Below are 16,643 nucleotides of genomic sequence, written 5' to 3'. Positions count from 1 at the left end.
CTCCCTAGTTCCTGTTTCAGCTATATCTCACAGATTTTGATATGTTGTGTATTTCATCTTTATTCAGTTCAAAATACTTTCTAATTTCCTTTTCAATTTCTTATTTGGCCCATGGGGTTACTTAAAAGTGTATCATTTAGTTTCCAAGTATTGGGAATTTTCCAGAGATACTTCTGTTCCTGATTGCTAATTTAATTCCACTCGGGTGAGAGAATATACTTTGTATTATTTGACTCCTTTTAAATTTATTGAGACTTGTTTTATCACCCAGAATGTGATTTCTTTTGGTAAATATTCAATGTGTGCACTTTAAAATAATGTATATTTTGCTGTTGTTGAGTGGAGTGTACTATAAATGTCAACTCGTTCAAGTCTACTGATAGTGTTGTTTGAATCTCTTATATACTTACTGGGTTTCTCTCTACTTGTTTTATCAATTTTTAAAGTGAGGAGTATAAAATATCTGACTATATGACTATAATTATGAATGTGTCTTCTTCTCCTTAGAGTTGTGTTATTTTTGCTTTCATGTATTTTGAATCTCTGTTATTATGTGCATCTTCATTTTGACACCTTCACTTTTTAGAAGCCCATCTGTGCATTCAAAAGTATATTTATTATAATTTTTCCAATATTTGAAATGTTTTTTGGCCTAGAAATTTTTGGAATATCTAGTCTGCTATACTATTAAAACTTCACATATTTTCTGGTTTTTTTCTTATCAATTAAGAAATAATGTGCTCTCCGAAATAAGTCAATCAGAGAAAGACATGTATCATATGACCTCACTGATATGAGGAATTCTTAATCTCAGGAAACAAACAGAGGGTTGCTGGAGTGGTGGGGAGTGGGAGGGATTGCGTGGCTGGGTGATAGACATTGGGGAGGGTATGTGCTATCGTGAGTGCTGTGAATTGTGTAAGACTGATGAATCACAGACCTGTACCTCTGAAACAAATAATACATTGTATGTTAAAAAAAAAAGAAAAAGAAGAAAGCAGGAAGGGAAAAATGAAGGGGGGAAAATCGGAGGGGGAGACGAACCATGAGAGACTATGGACTCTGAGAAACAAACTGAGGGTTCTAGAGGGGAGGGGGTGGGGGATGGGTTTAGCCTGGTGATGGGTATTAAGGAGGGCACGTATTGCATGGAGCACTGGGTGTTATACGCAAACAATGAATCAGGGAACACTACATCAAAAACTAATGATGTAATGTATGGTGATTAACATAACATAATAAAAAAAAGAAATAATATGCTCTCATTTAATCCATAAAATAATCTTTTTAGTTTGTTAAGATTCTTTTAAAATTTAATCCATTTTTTCTTGAAGCCATCTTTTTTGGATCCCCTTAGTTTCTTGTTCTAATTTGAACTTTCTTCCTAACCCTTCTTCACAGAAGTAAATCGGGGATTTTGTTTTTAATCTCCACAGCTAGTTAGGTACATGTCTCTGATTTTAGTCACTAATTACTTTTTTATTTTTCAGGTATAATGACTCATGTAATTATTTTATTTACTTATTTTTTTTCACGTAATTATTTTAGAAGAGTATCTGAGTGGTATGCTTTCCGAATTTGGTGCTTCTGAATATGTTATCATTTATCTTTGCCATTTGCTGGGTGTGGACTCGTAAGTTTAAAACTCTTTGCCCTCCAATTTATTACATGGTGCTAGTATAACCTTAATATGAAAAACAATAAAGTTAGTGCCACAAATATTTCAAACAGTACACTAGTGAATAAGAATGTAAAGTTTCTAAACAAAATGAACACTAGCAATGCATAAAACAATAATGTTCTATAACAAATTATTTGGAAAATAGTTCATGATTAGTAAACCAACTGAAATAAATAATTCACTACAATCTAAAAGAGAAAAGTCGTGCAGTAATATCAATAATAATAAATGCTAACAATTTAATAGAGCAGCTACTATGTGCCTGATACTGTTTTAAGTTCTTTATGTATATTAACTCATTTAATCCTTACATCAACTTTATGAGAAAGATGATATTATTATGTTCCTTTGTACATGAGGAAACAGACACATGATAGTAACTTGCAAAAGATCATATAATTCTTTAAGTGAAAGAACAAGGATTCGAACTCAGGAAGTCTGGATCCACTCTATGCTGTACTTTATCTTGGCATCAATTGATGCTGAAAAACCATTCTATAAATTTTTGTCAACATTCCAATAAAATATATTAGGTAATAAGAATGAAGGAACTGCTTATTAGAATACAGATAATTTATCTGAACATAGAATTAAAGCAAAAGAAATAAAACATATGAGAGATAAGACACAAATTAGATCAATTTTTATGCTATATTTAGGATTATTTTTTCAACTTCTCCCCAGAACTCATATAGAACGTTTTGTTTTGGCAAGCATATTTAATTTCTTAGAATACTTTATTGTTATCTTATTTCTCTGTCTCATGTCAGAATTTTTTTGGTTTACTTTAATTTTATGAATGCAACATTTCAAATTTTTCTCAACAGATTAATTAGGAAAAAAAAAGTTGAGTGTTATTCCTTAAATTCTATTCTATTCTATCCAATGTGATTTATTTCATTTTTATTCTATCAATACATCTTGTAGATGTTAGTTATAAACTATAAAAGAAAAATGCTTTGAATTCCCTACATTAACAGAAATAACTGTTTGATGCTGCCTGAGGCTGGATATTATATTGGTCAAGGATTTAAATAATAAGCTGTTCTGCATAGCTTATTGTTCAAATTTTAATTTTATGAAACATTTAATGCAGTAATTAAACATTTTTGTGTATTAAGTGTGTAATCAGTACACACTTCATAGTGTAGTCAGTACACTATGAGTTCTTAACTATCAATACATGACAGAAGTGAGAGTGAAAGAAAGGGCAAATAAGTTTTTTTTTTTAATTTTTTTTTTAAAGATTTTATTTATTTATTTGAGAGAGAGAGAATGAGAGAGAGCCAGTACATGAGAGGGGGAAGGGTCAGAGGGAGAAGCAGACTCCCTGCTGAGCAGGGAGCCCGATGCGGGACTCGATCCAGGGACTCCAAGATCATGACCTGAGCCGAAGGCAGTCGCTTAACCAACTGAGCCACCCAGGCGCCCCGGCAAATAAGTTTTAATGACAAAATTCACCCACACTTAAATAGAATAGTCCTCATTTTTTTACATTGCAATATTATTGGTAAGCTAGACAATGTGAGGGCTTGAAATATCTTGGCATAATTAGGAAATCATTTGTGACTTGAAACCTCAAGATTATAACCTCAAGGGCTATGGTGTTTGGGCATAAAATAGTAATGGCGGAGTGCTTGCATTTTACAGAGATTTTTCACCGTGATTCATCTTTGGAGCAGAATTCAGATGTTGACTACCTCATTAAAGAAAAACCAGGTGTTTATTAAGTAAATGTATCTGGAATTGTAAATGAAGGCACAGAGAAGGTAAAATCAGTACTTTCAGAGCAATGACTAACTTATTTCTGACTATTCTGGTAAATGCTCATAGGGGTGAGGTTGTGATTACGTAAAGCTGTCGGCTAGCTAAAGACATTACATTCACATGGAGCTCAGGAAAGTAACTTGTTGAAGAAAGGAAAACTGAAGCTTCAGTTGATTTAACCTCTTCTTCTTTTTAGAAACTTTATTTTCTGCCGACCTTACTTCCATTTTCTGTTGACGAGTGTGCAGAAGCGCCTGCAACCTCTTGGCGGTGGTTCTTACCCACTGCGTGGCCCAAGCGGCGGGGGCTGCAGACAGGCCCTGGGTGGGGGGCCTGGCGCTCCAGCTTCAGGCAGGAACCTCGGAGCAAGCAGAGGGTACCCGTACCTCCCGCCTGGCCGCCAGCTCCGCTGAGCAGCAGCAAGTGGGAGCTGGCGCAGTCCGTTCGCCCAAAGTTCCTCCTTGCGCACAGTGTCTTTAGCAGCGGCCTGCGCCTCCTTTTCAATCTCTTTAGGATCTCTGTGCAAGTAGACACGAGGCCTGACATTCTGTGGCTGCTCAGGAGGATGGTGCCACCGGCCGGCGTCCCTCCCCCACGTCAGAGCCACTGAGCGAGCTCCCTTGTTGCTCGGAGGTGTCAATGACCACATGGAGCAGACCCGGGGTCGGCGGGTTAACGAAGACACCTCTGGAGAGGCGGGGCGTCAGCCCCAGGATCAGTAACCGCGGGAAGCTGCGGCTCCCAGAAGGCTGCCTCCATCTGGTTAGAGAAGGTTCCAGGGCCGCGCGGCCAGCATTGGGAGTGGCTCCAGGGGGAGCAGCAAACTTGAGCACAGCGGCCTGGCCGCTGCTCCCGGAGGGCATGGTACCCACGGCAGCCGGCTTTTCAACGGCAACAATGTCACGAGCTGCCTGCAGAAGCTTCTCCCAGGTCCTCTTCAGATTTATGAGGTAATGGCATCACTCCCCCTTTTGTAGGTGACGGGTTTGTTTGGAAGTCAGCGTTGGGGCCAGGTTGGTGCCAAGTAGGTTCCCGCTGCAAGGAATGTGAGGGCACCCTGCTCCTTTATTTGCAGGACATCAAGGGCTCTGACACTGTGAAAGTTTCTTGGTTTTATGGGAACCTAGCACAACACCTGTATCGACTGTGCCTCAGTAGTGCAGAAAAGCTCACCTCTTCTAATTTGTAAATCAGAAGGCACTTTCTATAAAATTTTGCAAAGATGCTTTTTACATATATATATTATGATTTTGACTACTAGATGCATTCGGTGTTTAGACACGCAAAGTAACTTCATATTGGAAGATTTTGTCAGTAAAATCATAGAGCCCGTTTTAAAACACTGGCTTTAGGGGCGCCTGGGTGGCTCAGTTGGCTGAGCCTCCCACTCTGGATTTCTGCTCAGGTCCTGATCTCAGGGTCTTGGGATCAAGCTGTGCATCGGGCTCCCCCCTCAGCGGGGAGTCGGCTTGAGATTCTCTCTCTTCCTCTGCTCCCCCGCTACACATTCTCTCTTTCTCTAATAAATAAATAAATCTTTAAAAACAAAACAAAACAAAAAATGAAGGACTGGCTTTAAATCTGGGAAATATCTCTGTTTCTCAGTTTTCTCAACTGTTAAATGGGAATGTTACCTACTTCATGGGCTCTTTGTAAGAATTTTTAAAAGGTAAACTGTTAGGTACTAGTTAGTACTAACACGTGGTTAAGTACTCAATAAATATAAGATACTATCATCTCTCTACTACCTATGAATATCTCTACCTTAAACTTCAAGGTAACAAACAAGGTTTCTTGCAGGGAGGAATAAAACTACATGTGGGTTTCCAAACAAGCAAGAAGAGATACTGCTTTTAAGTGTATTTTTCTTAGCAGCTTGCAGATAGCAATAGCTGTTATGGAGCTCATACTCAAGGTCTGTGCTTGTTTCAAAGAAAGCTCACCATGTGTTGGGAGCTTGGCAGATGACTCAGTTCTGATTCCTTTTATGTTCATTTTCTCTCATTTTTCTCCTAAAATGCACAAGCAGCACAGCATCAATTTCTCTCCCTCGCTCCCTTTCTTCTTCCCCCCACCTTCACACGCTCCCTTTCCTTAAACACACACACACACACACACAAGCAGCCACACTAGTTTCATTTTATTTATCTTTTAATCCCCAAAGGATTCACAGAACAGGCTGTGTGCAGCTGCCGTGTTTTCTTCTGGTTAAATTGGAGGTTACCTACTGTGTGGAGTTGCTAAGAGAAGGTGAATAAGCATGATTACAGCATCATTGATGTACATAGTCTTTCAATAACAACCTGTGGAGCTCTGTGGTCTGTCTTCTCTATGGCTCTATGTGTTATTTCCTCATTGTTGTCATTAATATTTGTTGCCCTTTATTGTTAGAGCATGATATATCTTTAACTGTTGGTTCCAGATCAATTAAGAGACAAAAACCTTGGCATTTAAAACAGGCACTTTTTTCTCAGGGTGGTGCTGCTGACACTGGTTCCTACCATCTGCTTTCTTATTACGTCCTGCCCTCCTTCCATTGGTAGAGAGGAATTCAGCTTCTTCTGGTGCGCTAAAGTCATTCACGTTTCTCTTGTGCATAATAGATCTTGTAAACTGTAGGAATTCTGATGTGCTTCCGTGCACTGAACAGTAACAGATGAGCTGCTTTTGGGGAGAGCTGGAGCGCTCAGTCGGTCAGTAGTACAGTAGCAGGCTCACATGTGCGGATTGTTCCTGTGAGGTCAGAGGATCTGTTTATACAGCTGTCTGCTTGGGGGTGGGGGGCGGGTGATGAGAGCAGTGGATATGCCTGTCAAAGTCAATAGCAATTCTGGCAGAAGCTGCCCTCAGCTTTGTAAATCTGTAATATTTTGATAGACAAGAGATGCTACTGTATAACTGAGATTTGTAGGGGACTGAGGAATGCTTGTTCTAGCTGCTGAAACTGACTGTAACTATATTGCCCTAGGAGTATCACCATGGGGTCAACTGCTACAGAAATTGAAGAATTGGAAAACACCACTTTTAAGTATCTCATAGGAGAACACACTGAAAAAATGTGGCAACGCCTGAAAGGAATGTGAGTAAGCTCTTTGCTTGGTTCTGTGTTTTTATCCCCCACCCCCCCCCCCCCCCCCCCGAATTTTACTATTAGCATGACTAATTGTTCATACTATCTGAATTTGTGGACTAGTGTTTCCTTTAGAAAGATTTTCTCTTAGAAAATAAAATGTGTCAGTCTCAGCTAACAACTTGCTTGAAGGATGGATAATCTTTTTTGCACCTGTATGTTTAATATAAAATAAGGTAACTCCCTGAGAAGTCACTTCACTGTTATAATACATGGCTTCTTTTATACATTCTGCATGTATTCTTTAGATATGTGATTTAGATATGCAGAAACGTAACTAGGAAAGATGCTTGCCAGGATATTTGCAGAAATAAAATTTCCTTCGGAAAAGTAGAAAGATTACTACTGGTAGTTATTTCTCTGTGATTAGATTTTTGAAAAAGCAAGGGCAGGATTAATGTGATACTAAATATTTATACTCCATTGTGCTTATTCTTTGTCTTAATTGATATTTCTTTAAGAAAAAAATGTGGTAGAAACACTAGTAGCATTCCAAACTTATTGGAGAGTTTTAGCTTTAAATTAACCAATTCATGTCTTCTGAGAGTACAGAATAGCTCATGGTATAAAATAGACCTTGCTAAGATGGGTCAAGAGATGTGCTTATGTCAAACATGAAATGTAAGTACCTGAGTCAAACTTTAATTACATTGCTATTACCTTGCTATTTAAACAACATTTAAGTTTTTTGTTGTGTATGCTACTAAGTTCTCTTTAGTTCACCAAAACACTATGTTTACATGCTTTATTTTAATTATATCATACTTTAAAAATCAGCTTTAACATTTCAATAAAAATGTGCAAAATGAATATTTACAGGCCATTGCAATTGCCTAACATATTTGCAGATCTCAAATGAAAATATATTGATTTCCTATAATAATAGCTGAAGGAGTCCTATACTATGCAAAACAGAGGTTTTCTAGGATTCATAGTTCTAATGCTGCATTTACATACTATTATATACAATGCAACATCTGAGTAAATTTAATGTCACTGTTTTGATATATATATATGATTTTTTAAAAGAAAAATTATGTCAAACTTTGTTTAGAGGAAAAATTCTTTCTACTTTCCTCCATTTGAATGCATTTAGTAATGTCTAGCTATTTAAATAGCATTCTCTCTATGTTTTCTTACGCTTGAAGTGATACGTGGCATTATAGTACCCTGGTATAAGAGCACACTAATAGTGCAAACAACATTTAACAGAGAATAACTTTTAAAAAAGGAAGCCATCTTACATCATTTGAATGAATTAGAGAAATATGTTTTTAAGATCCATTGAAGACTTAAAATTAGAGTTTTTTTGGTGAGTTTGTTCTCTAGGGAAACAAATAATCCTATAAAAGCAAATAACAGCTTACAAAGTTAATTAGCATAGATGCAAATTAAACATTGGCAGTCACCAGATGATTTGTGTCCTGACCTAATTAGTAGATGAACATCTGTACCGGAAAAATTATAGATCATATTACAACCTATTTTAGATTTTCTTCCCTTTATCAGGACAGGATGTTTTTTGCTTGTTTGTTTTGTTTGTATTTGTTTTATTTTCCTGTAGTTACTTAAATGTATGAATATATGTAGTTACTTAAATATATGTATGTGTGATAGTGAATTTGTGCATATGTCTTTAAGAAACTTGGAAAAGTGACTTTCTGTTTACCTAACATTTTAGAGTGAAGTCATCTGACTTTCACTTTATAAATTGATCAAAGATCGACCTCATTTTATTTCAGTAGAGAGTGACAGTCATTCAACAGTAGACCTTCAAGACTTGATATTCAATGTTGATGTAGGATATAATAATACATGTATGTACTAAGTAAATTTGGTGAGTGTCTACATAGAGCCACTGAATGACCATTTAGGGAAAAAAATTACTGCAACTAGTTTTTTAAAAAATGATCATTATTACTGAACTTGATTGAAATGACTGATTGCCTTTGCATCAAAGAAAGAAGGAATTTGTGTTTTGGTGCTATTACTTTAACTTGTACTTTGACTTAAGACATTTCCAGTATTCTAGGTTTAGAATCGTCAAAACAAGAAGCTCTAAATCTAAAATCTGCATGACTAATGACAGTTAAATTGTTTAATTATGGTCTTTTGTGTAGTCTGCATTCACAGCAGTGATATGAGGGTCTCCTTATTCCATTGCTGGAATTGTCTTGCCTATTTAAAATGTAATATTGACTCAAACAGAGTTTTTAGCTTATCAAAATCTCTGCTGCTAGAATTTCACTTTTTAAGTGTTGGCAATTAAAATTATGCTACTCATGAAAGCTATCAAACAATTTTGCAATAATTTTCTTGGTTTGTTAAAGAAGACTCAATGAAGACCTTTAGATATTTGGAAAGTAATTTTTTTGACTTTTACTGTATCCAACTTCACAAATCCATTGATTCATTTCAATAGGACATTCTGTTTTTAAGTAGGTTTATGCTACATACATTTTTGAGGTTAAACAAAAATAAAGACAAAGGTTAAAGTAAAATAAAGTTTATTCAACTATACTTTAAATATGGAAACATGAGCTACTACAGGTAGATATTTACAGAAAATATTTTAAGAAATGTCATATAGCATAACATTTTAAATCACTTTTTTGAGTCCGTAGAAATAGTTTTTAAATTTTGTAACACATGTGAAAACATCGGTAAATGAAATTAAAGTTATCAGTTATTCTCTACCATTTTGTTGATTTTTTTCTCATTGAGTTTCTTTTAAATCTCCTTCATAGTAATATTTAATTGAGACACCATATTCAGTGATGTGCCAAGAAATCTCTTCTTACTTTGTGGAAACAGGGGTGAAACACTTTCCTCTTCTGATTCCTGACATAGACTTGCATGCTTTATTCTATTAATTTTATTTTACAGTTATTCCTTTATTCTTTAGCTTTCTTTAATCCATCTTCTACCACTAATTTGTCTCTCAATATGACAATTTAGATTCTACACTACACATCATCCATGATGGTGGAAATGTTAGCAAATGACTATGGCATCATGCCCTTCATAAACAACATTTAAAAAGAATCATACACTTGTCCATAAGTTATCAGTTGTTTAGAATCTGGAAAACACTTCCTAGTTCTTCTGCCATCTCAACACCTAATGAAATTTCTGGTTCAGAAGTTTTCTGTGACTCTGGGACCTATATTACTTCCTACATACTAAGGAAATTTTTCTAACTCTAGTCTTTGCAAAGATTGTTAAGTTTATTGATTCCCATGAGGAAAGTTGTACGTGTTTTCATTTATGCAGGGTTTTTTTTCCAGTTTTAGAAATAATTCTTTTTTTCTGTGTCATGGTACTGTTTTGTTTTTTCTTTTTTAAAATGAAAAAATTGCTCCACAGCTGTGGATTTTAAAAAAACCAAAAACATATTTTAAAACATTTGTGCTGCTCTTTCCAGTCAATGCCACTGTTCTAAGAGTTTGCTCTAAGGGGTGACAGCATTTCCAGAATACTGTGGTCAAGTAGAAATTCCAGTGAACACGGCATTATAGCAAAAACTAAATCAGAGTGTTATCTTATTCAGTTGTTCAACAGAATGGAGGAAAATTTAAACTGCTCAAAACTATAAAATATAGGCAAAAATCTGAGACTCACTACTTCATAGTACTTATTGCCAATTCTTTCAGTTTTTATAAATGTAGGACTAGAACCTATGAGAATTTTACTGTTGGAAACTAACTTAATATATGAGAATTAATTTTACACGTATAGATGCTTACCTCCATCTCTCTCCATATCTAGACAGATGTCCAGATATTAAGATCTAGAATTGTGAATGCAACAGTTGAAAGACTTCAGATTCTTTTTTTCTTTTTTCCTCTGATTGGTGGTGATGATCAGTAATGGAAGATTAAAATATAGAGAGGCAGAAAGTGAAGGAGAAAGGAAGAAATGTATAATAACCTTATAACAAACTTAAAGTAACTGTTATTGAAGAGGGTAGTGTGTTGAGCAGCTCTCAGAGGCAGTACCCAAACCCTCATCACCAAGAAAATGTAGCAGAAATACATATTTAGAATAAAAATTGGCAAAAACAGGTAAAATGACAGGAGCTATTAGCACCATAGTCCCAAACTGGAATCATACTTTAGGATGAAGCAGCATTGTACATGAGCAAATCTGATCCTTTTATTGTCCTGCCTTCTAGTACTTTCCCTTCAAAGTTCAGCATCCTTCGCAGGGTGTCCCTGTACCTGCTCGACATTTGGAGCCTCCTCTCATGCCTCTTTCCTCTGTGGCCCCCTCCCAATCAGGCTCAAGGTCCCAAAGAAATACTGCTTACCGCCTATCTGCCTTTGCTCATTTTGTTCTCTCTTACTACGTTTCTCCTCTCTCAGCCAGGGCTGCTCTTATTCCTTGTGGTGCTTTTAGAGATGTGTGGGGATGTTTCTGGTTATTGCAGTGCCTGAGGGTGTTTCTGTCCTCAGTGGGCTGCAGGGTCCAGGCAGGATAAATGCCCTCCAGAGCCTGGGAAATTCCTTTGTCAGGAAGGAATATCCTACTCAAAATCCTAATAGGGACACTATTAAGTAATGCTCAAAGATCTCTTCTTAAATTTCGCTTGCAAAGGAAATCCTTCTTGACTGTCCATACTGGGTTAGTTTCCTATATTTGGCTCATAAAGTAACCTGGACTTCCCTTTTCATAACAAAATCTACCTTCACCCTGGGCCACAAGTTCCTGAGGGCAAGAATCATGTTCATTGTGTTTGCTTTTGGATCCCCAGCACCCAGTAGTGTACCTGGCACATAGGAGATCATGCAAGAAATCCTTTTCACATCAATCAATGAATGAATAAAATTCGGACTCTTAAAAAAAAAAAAAATTCGGACTCTTATAGTGGTTCTAACTTCAAAATTAGAGAATCAGTTAGACTGCCAAAATAGGGCCTAAAGCCAGGTCAGAGGAGTGGAGATAGATTCACAGATAGAATAGGGATGGACAAGATGGAAAGAAGTAATATGTGCTTATCATCCACTGGTTGTCAGAACTTTCCAAATATAACATATCTGTATTTTCATTCAAAAAGTAAGTATCCTAAGTTTTTAAACAGCTAGTAGCTGGTGAAACTTACGTTTAAATACAGATCTGCCTAGCTCTAAATCTCTCTCTCTTTTTTTTTTTTTTTAACATTTTATTCATTTATTTGAGAGAGAGAGAGCACAAGTGGGATGGGGGGCAGGGCAGAGGGAGGGTCAGAAGGCATAGGGAGAAGCAGATTCCCTGCTGAGAGGGGAGCTCTATGCGGGGCTCGATTCCAGGACCCTGAGATCAGGACCTGAGCCAAAGGCAGACACTTAACCGACTGAGCCACCCAGGTGCCCCTCTAAGGCTCTTATTCATCTTACTTTCAAAACAAAAAAGAAGACATTCTCAGAATGGTTACCTAGAAAGATCACAGAAAAGGATGCAGATCCTTAAAACTTAGTCCATGGGCTTTGTGGTAGGCAGACTCATTGCCTCCCAGAAATGTCCATGTCCTAATCCCTAGAATCTGTGAAGATATTACCTTACATGTCAAAGGGGAATTAAGGTAGCAGATGGAATTAAGTTTGCTAATCAGCTGACCTTGAAATATGGAGATTAACCTGGATTATCCAGGTGGGCCCAATGTAATCACAAAGGTTCTTAAAAGTGAAGAGGGAGGCAGAAGAGGTCAGAGTGCTCTGATGTGAGAAAGACTCAACTTGTCTTTGTCCATGTTGAAAATAGAGGAAATGGGCTAGGAGGCAAGGTATGTGGGCAACCTCTAGAAGCTTGCAAAGGCAAGAAGCAGATTCTTCACTAAAGCCTCCGAAAAAGAATGCAGCTTGATTTTAGCTCAGTGAAACTTGCATCAAATTTTTGACCTACAGAACTGGAGGTAATTCATTTATCGTGTTTCAAGTACTAAGTTTGTGGTAGATTTGATGAAGCAGCAAGAAACTAAATACATTCCTTCCGTAACAGAATACCAGAGTGCTTAATCAACATGACCATTTTTTTTTTTAAAGATTTTATTTATTTATTTGACAGAGAGAGAAACACAGCGAGAGAGGGAACACAAGCAGGGGCAGAGGGAGAGGGAGAAGCAGGCTTCCCGTGGAGCAGGGAGCCCCATGCAGGGCTCGATCCCAGGACCCTGGGATCATGACCTGATCAGAAGGCAGACACTTAACAACTAAGCCACCCAGGCGCCCCAACATGACCATTTTTATATTCTTACCCTCTCTACCACCATTGCCCCCAACACACACATTCTCATACAGAACAGGATGCCCAGAGGTGGAGTCAGTCTCAGCTGCTCTCTGGTGAAGTGGAGTAGATACTCTTTATCTTTAGCCATTAAATAACTGTCTTCCATTTAACCCTGGCTTACATGCATCAACCACCAATTTTCTCACCAAGCTCTGATATTGAGAGCTTATAGTAGATTCATTTCAAATATCAAGGAAAATATCAATGTTCTTTTTTGGAAATTGTTGATAAATCTCAGTCTTTAGTCTCACATTGCTGATGGTTTTGATGGGTTAATCAGAAAAATCAGTCTAAAAATTGTTCTTTAGTCATAAAACTAAAGGAAACCACCTCACAAAATCTATTCTGGTTTATAAATACAATCCTAATATAAATTTCAGTCCTTATGTAATATTATATTTATAGAATAGATATGGTTAAGGTAAAATACCTTAAAGATTAAAAACCTGAACTCTGGAATCAGTCAGGTATTTTCTAATACCATCTGTCCTTTAGCTCTGTGATCATGGAAAATCTCTTAACTTTTCTAAACTTCACTTTCCTTATTTGTAAAATTCAATTATTTTATTCATTCATTCACTCATTTAATAAATACCCGCTGGTTGTGTGCTATATCAGGCATTAGGCACAGGAACTTACATTTTAGTAGAGGAAACAAATATCAAAAACAATAAAAAAAACAAGCTGATATAGAGTAAGAAGTGACCTGAAGAAAATGCACTGTGATGTGATCAAGAGTTACTTGGGAAGGTACTTTGGATAGGAATGATTTATCTTAGAAGGTGACTTTTCAGCTGAGACATAGACAAAAATTGATACCTACCTCATGAGATCTTGGGGTGGGGTGGGGTGCGGCTAATGAATGATATCTCTAATCCAAGTTCAGGAGTAAGTGAGGGATAGATTTAGGAGTCCAGCTGACGGAGATCAAAATGTTAGCTTTATTGCAGACTAAATTTCTGTTGGAGGATAAGATTTTGCTAAATCCAAGCTAAAGAAGCCAGAACACCCCTGAATTCAGTTTATCCACCCTAATGGCAAATCTCCTCAGCAGTGGCAAAATCTGTCCTCCTACATGTGCCTCATGGTCTCTAACAGATGAGACTATGCTTTCTACATGCAGAATATCCTTTTCTCACCCTCTGAAAAGGATAATTTGCACCCCTAGGTGTAATTCTTTATCCATAATTCCCCAACCAAATGTTCCTTCTCCTCCTTCGTGAAAGAATGTGAAAAGTGGCAAAGTGTGGCCTGGAAGGCTTTTCCAGTTGAAGGTCCTTCCACTTAAAAGGGAAGGATTTATGGTTAAGGGATCAGGGAATCTGGATATTGTCCAAATAAAGGTAGTGAAAATTAAATAAAATAATGTATATAAGAAATACAGCACAGTACCTGGCATACAGTAATCTTTTCAAAACATTGTAATTATTGATATTTCCATAATTTTATCTATTCTTATATGTATATCAACTCTGCTATTTAACAGCTGTATGATTTTCTCCAAGTTTTGATTTTTCGATACCTTAGTTTTTATATCTGTAAACTAGGAATGTATCATTACCTATCTCATGGATATTGAGAAAATTAAATGAATAAATCTTCTGAACTTCTTAGAACAATGTCCAGAATTCAAGAAATTCTAGCTATTATCATTATTGCTAATGTTATATGCAAATGCAGAATTCTGTTTTTTTTTTCAAGTAATTTTCTTACCAGAATCAGTGGAGAGAGTTGAGTTGTCAAGATGAGAAAGGAAGACCTTAGGTCAGTGGAAGTGCGCTCATCAAGGTTCCCAGGTTTTTCCACTCAAGGATTTACATTTCCTTGGGGCAGGAGTGATGGGCCTGTCAGGAGAGAGAGCTGACGAAGAGAAGTGGGCTGACCTTTGAGTTTTACTGATAGAAGAATTGCCTTGATGGATTCAGCACCCTTAACTCAGCATCTTGTAGTAATCTTAGGATGGATTTTAGGGCTCTATAATCATGTATAACCCAGGGCTAGTCTGATTTCCTGAGTCACTCTGGCTTGAAAATCATTCTTTAGGTCTTTTCTTATCCCAGTCTACATCTGGTTGACAAAGGAGTTGACTTCCAAGTAATTACTGTCATGTCCCATAGTCCTTCATTTTGCTGATGCATTTTAGAAAATACCGAATTACCATTATATTATTAGATTTTGTCCCTTATTCTAACATATTTCAATCAGCTAATCAAATGTAAATATTTGCGCAAGTCTGATTCCCATCTGAAAGGTCTGTGCTGTAAGCCTTTTGGATATGAAAGGAACTGTTCACTAACATCATTAAACAAATGATAATGTTAAAGGCTAATGAGAATCACAGTATTCCAAATATCTGGTCTGAGCAAGTATTAGGCATGAATAACTATTTCTTGTTGAGGAAGGACATAAAAGTGGTAATAGGTCATGAGAGGCATATAAATGAAACATTATGTCCCTTCTGGTTTCTCCTTTTAAGCTACACTTTCTTAAAATTGCTTAATGAGATTGTATTTTATTTTATATTTTATAAAATATTTTAAAACACACACTTTTATTAAATAGGCCCAGAAAATGCTCAATGCAGGTAATTTCTGCTAGGTAAAATTTTGATGTTTATAGCTACTCAAATTCGCTTATAATTAGTTGTGAAAAAATAGTATAGTCCCCTAAGTACAGTGTCCAAAGGGCAAGAAAACAGAGGTCAACCTTAATTAAGCTCTGCATAAGAGTGGAAGGTCAAAGGATTCTTGGAATTTTGTACATGAATCAGGTACTTGATAACTTAAAAGAAAATAAAAATAGACTTCTTATAGAAATGTATTAGTATGCAGGGGCGCCTGGGTGGCTCAGTTCCTTAAATGTCTGCCTTCAGCTCAGGTCATGATCCCAGAGTCCTGGGATCAAGCCCTGCTCTGGCAGGCTCCTTGCTCAGTGGGGAATCTGCTTCTCCCTCTCCCTCCCAGCCTGGCTCATGCTCTTTCTCTCTCTTTCTCTCTCTCTTTCTCACTCAGTCTCTCTCTCAAAAATAAATAAATACACTCTTTAAAAAAAAGTAATAGTATGCTGACTCTGGTCTGCTTAAATGTGGACTTCCTGACATGTTTCAAAATAAATGGCATTTGGAGCAAGATAAAACACTGAACAACTTGTACATCAATCATATTTTTTAGTTAGCTTAAACTCATAATTGAATCATAGCAGTAACCATATTTTATAATTTTTTGTGCTTTATAATTTCTAAAAGATTTTTCTTTTGATCTGTGTGGTTCAGCACAATTATCCCATTTTTTTCTGATGTGAAAACTGAGCCTCAAAGACATTAAATGACTTGACCAATGTTTCCCAGGTAGTAAGAGGAAGGTCAGATTCCTAGGCCCATATCTTTCTTTTCCAATAAACACTGACTTAGATAATTTCATTTAATACTCACTACAAAGACTCACTATAAAACCTGACATTTTAGGAATTAAAACTATTCTCTTGTTTTGATTTTTCCACAATCCTGCCATCTGTTTGCCTAGTTTTGCATATTCCAAGGGGAGTTATCTTTTGGCATATGCTTTAGATGTCAGAAACTCCCAGGTTCTATTTCTCTCCTTCTCCTAAACATGCACTACTATTACCCCTTTAATCAACTTATTTTAACAATGATCCTAGCTAGTATTTTAAAGGAATTTGACTTATCCTAAATCCTCTTGCCCCTTTGGAGCTTGGATACCTACAAAATTATTTTAATATTTGGTCTTTGGTATCCCAAACAACAGAGAAAAAAACCCCCAAAGTCCTGCACAGTAGAGACAT

General features: G+C 36.8%; 1 protein-coding gene across 3 annotated transcripts in view; it reads left to right on the top strand.

Annotated features, from left to right (window-relative positions):
- Positions 1–6,420: 6,420 nt before the first annotated feature.
- Positions 6,421–16,643, top strand: part of PDE1A (phosphodiesterase 1A) — a 308,204-nt gene continuing 297,981 nt past the window's right edge. Inside the window, exon 1 of one of the 3 annotated variants that reach the window (XM_021702872.1) lies at positions 6,421–6,527. In XM_021702872.1, coding sequence (XP_021558547.1) covers positions 6,427–6,527 — 101 coding nt within the window. In that variant the 5' untranslated portion in view covers positions 6,421–6,426. The remainder of the gene's footprint in view (positions 6,528–16,643) is intronic. The other 2 variants (XM_021702875.1, XM_021702873.1) reach the window with 2 other exon arrangements.

The sequence above is a fragment of the Neomonachus schauinslandi genome, chromosome 3 (genome assembly GCF_002201575.2).
Source record: "Neomonachus schauinslandi chromosome 3, ASM220157v2, whole genome shotgun sequence".
NCBI lineage: Eukaryota > Metazoa > Chordata > Mammalia > Carnivora > Phocidae > Neomonachus > Neomonachus schauinslandi.
Note: the sequence above shows the minus strand (reverse complement) of the source record. Positions and strands in the feature narration are given on the sequence as shown.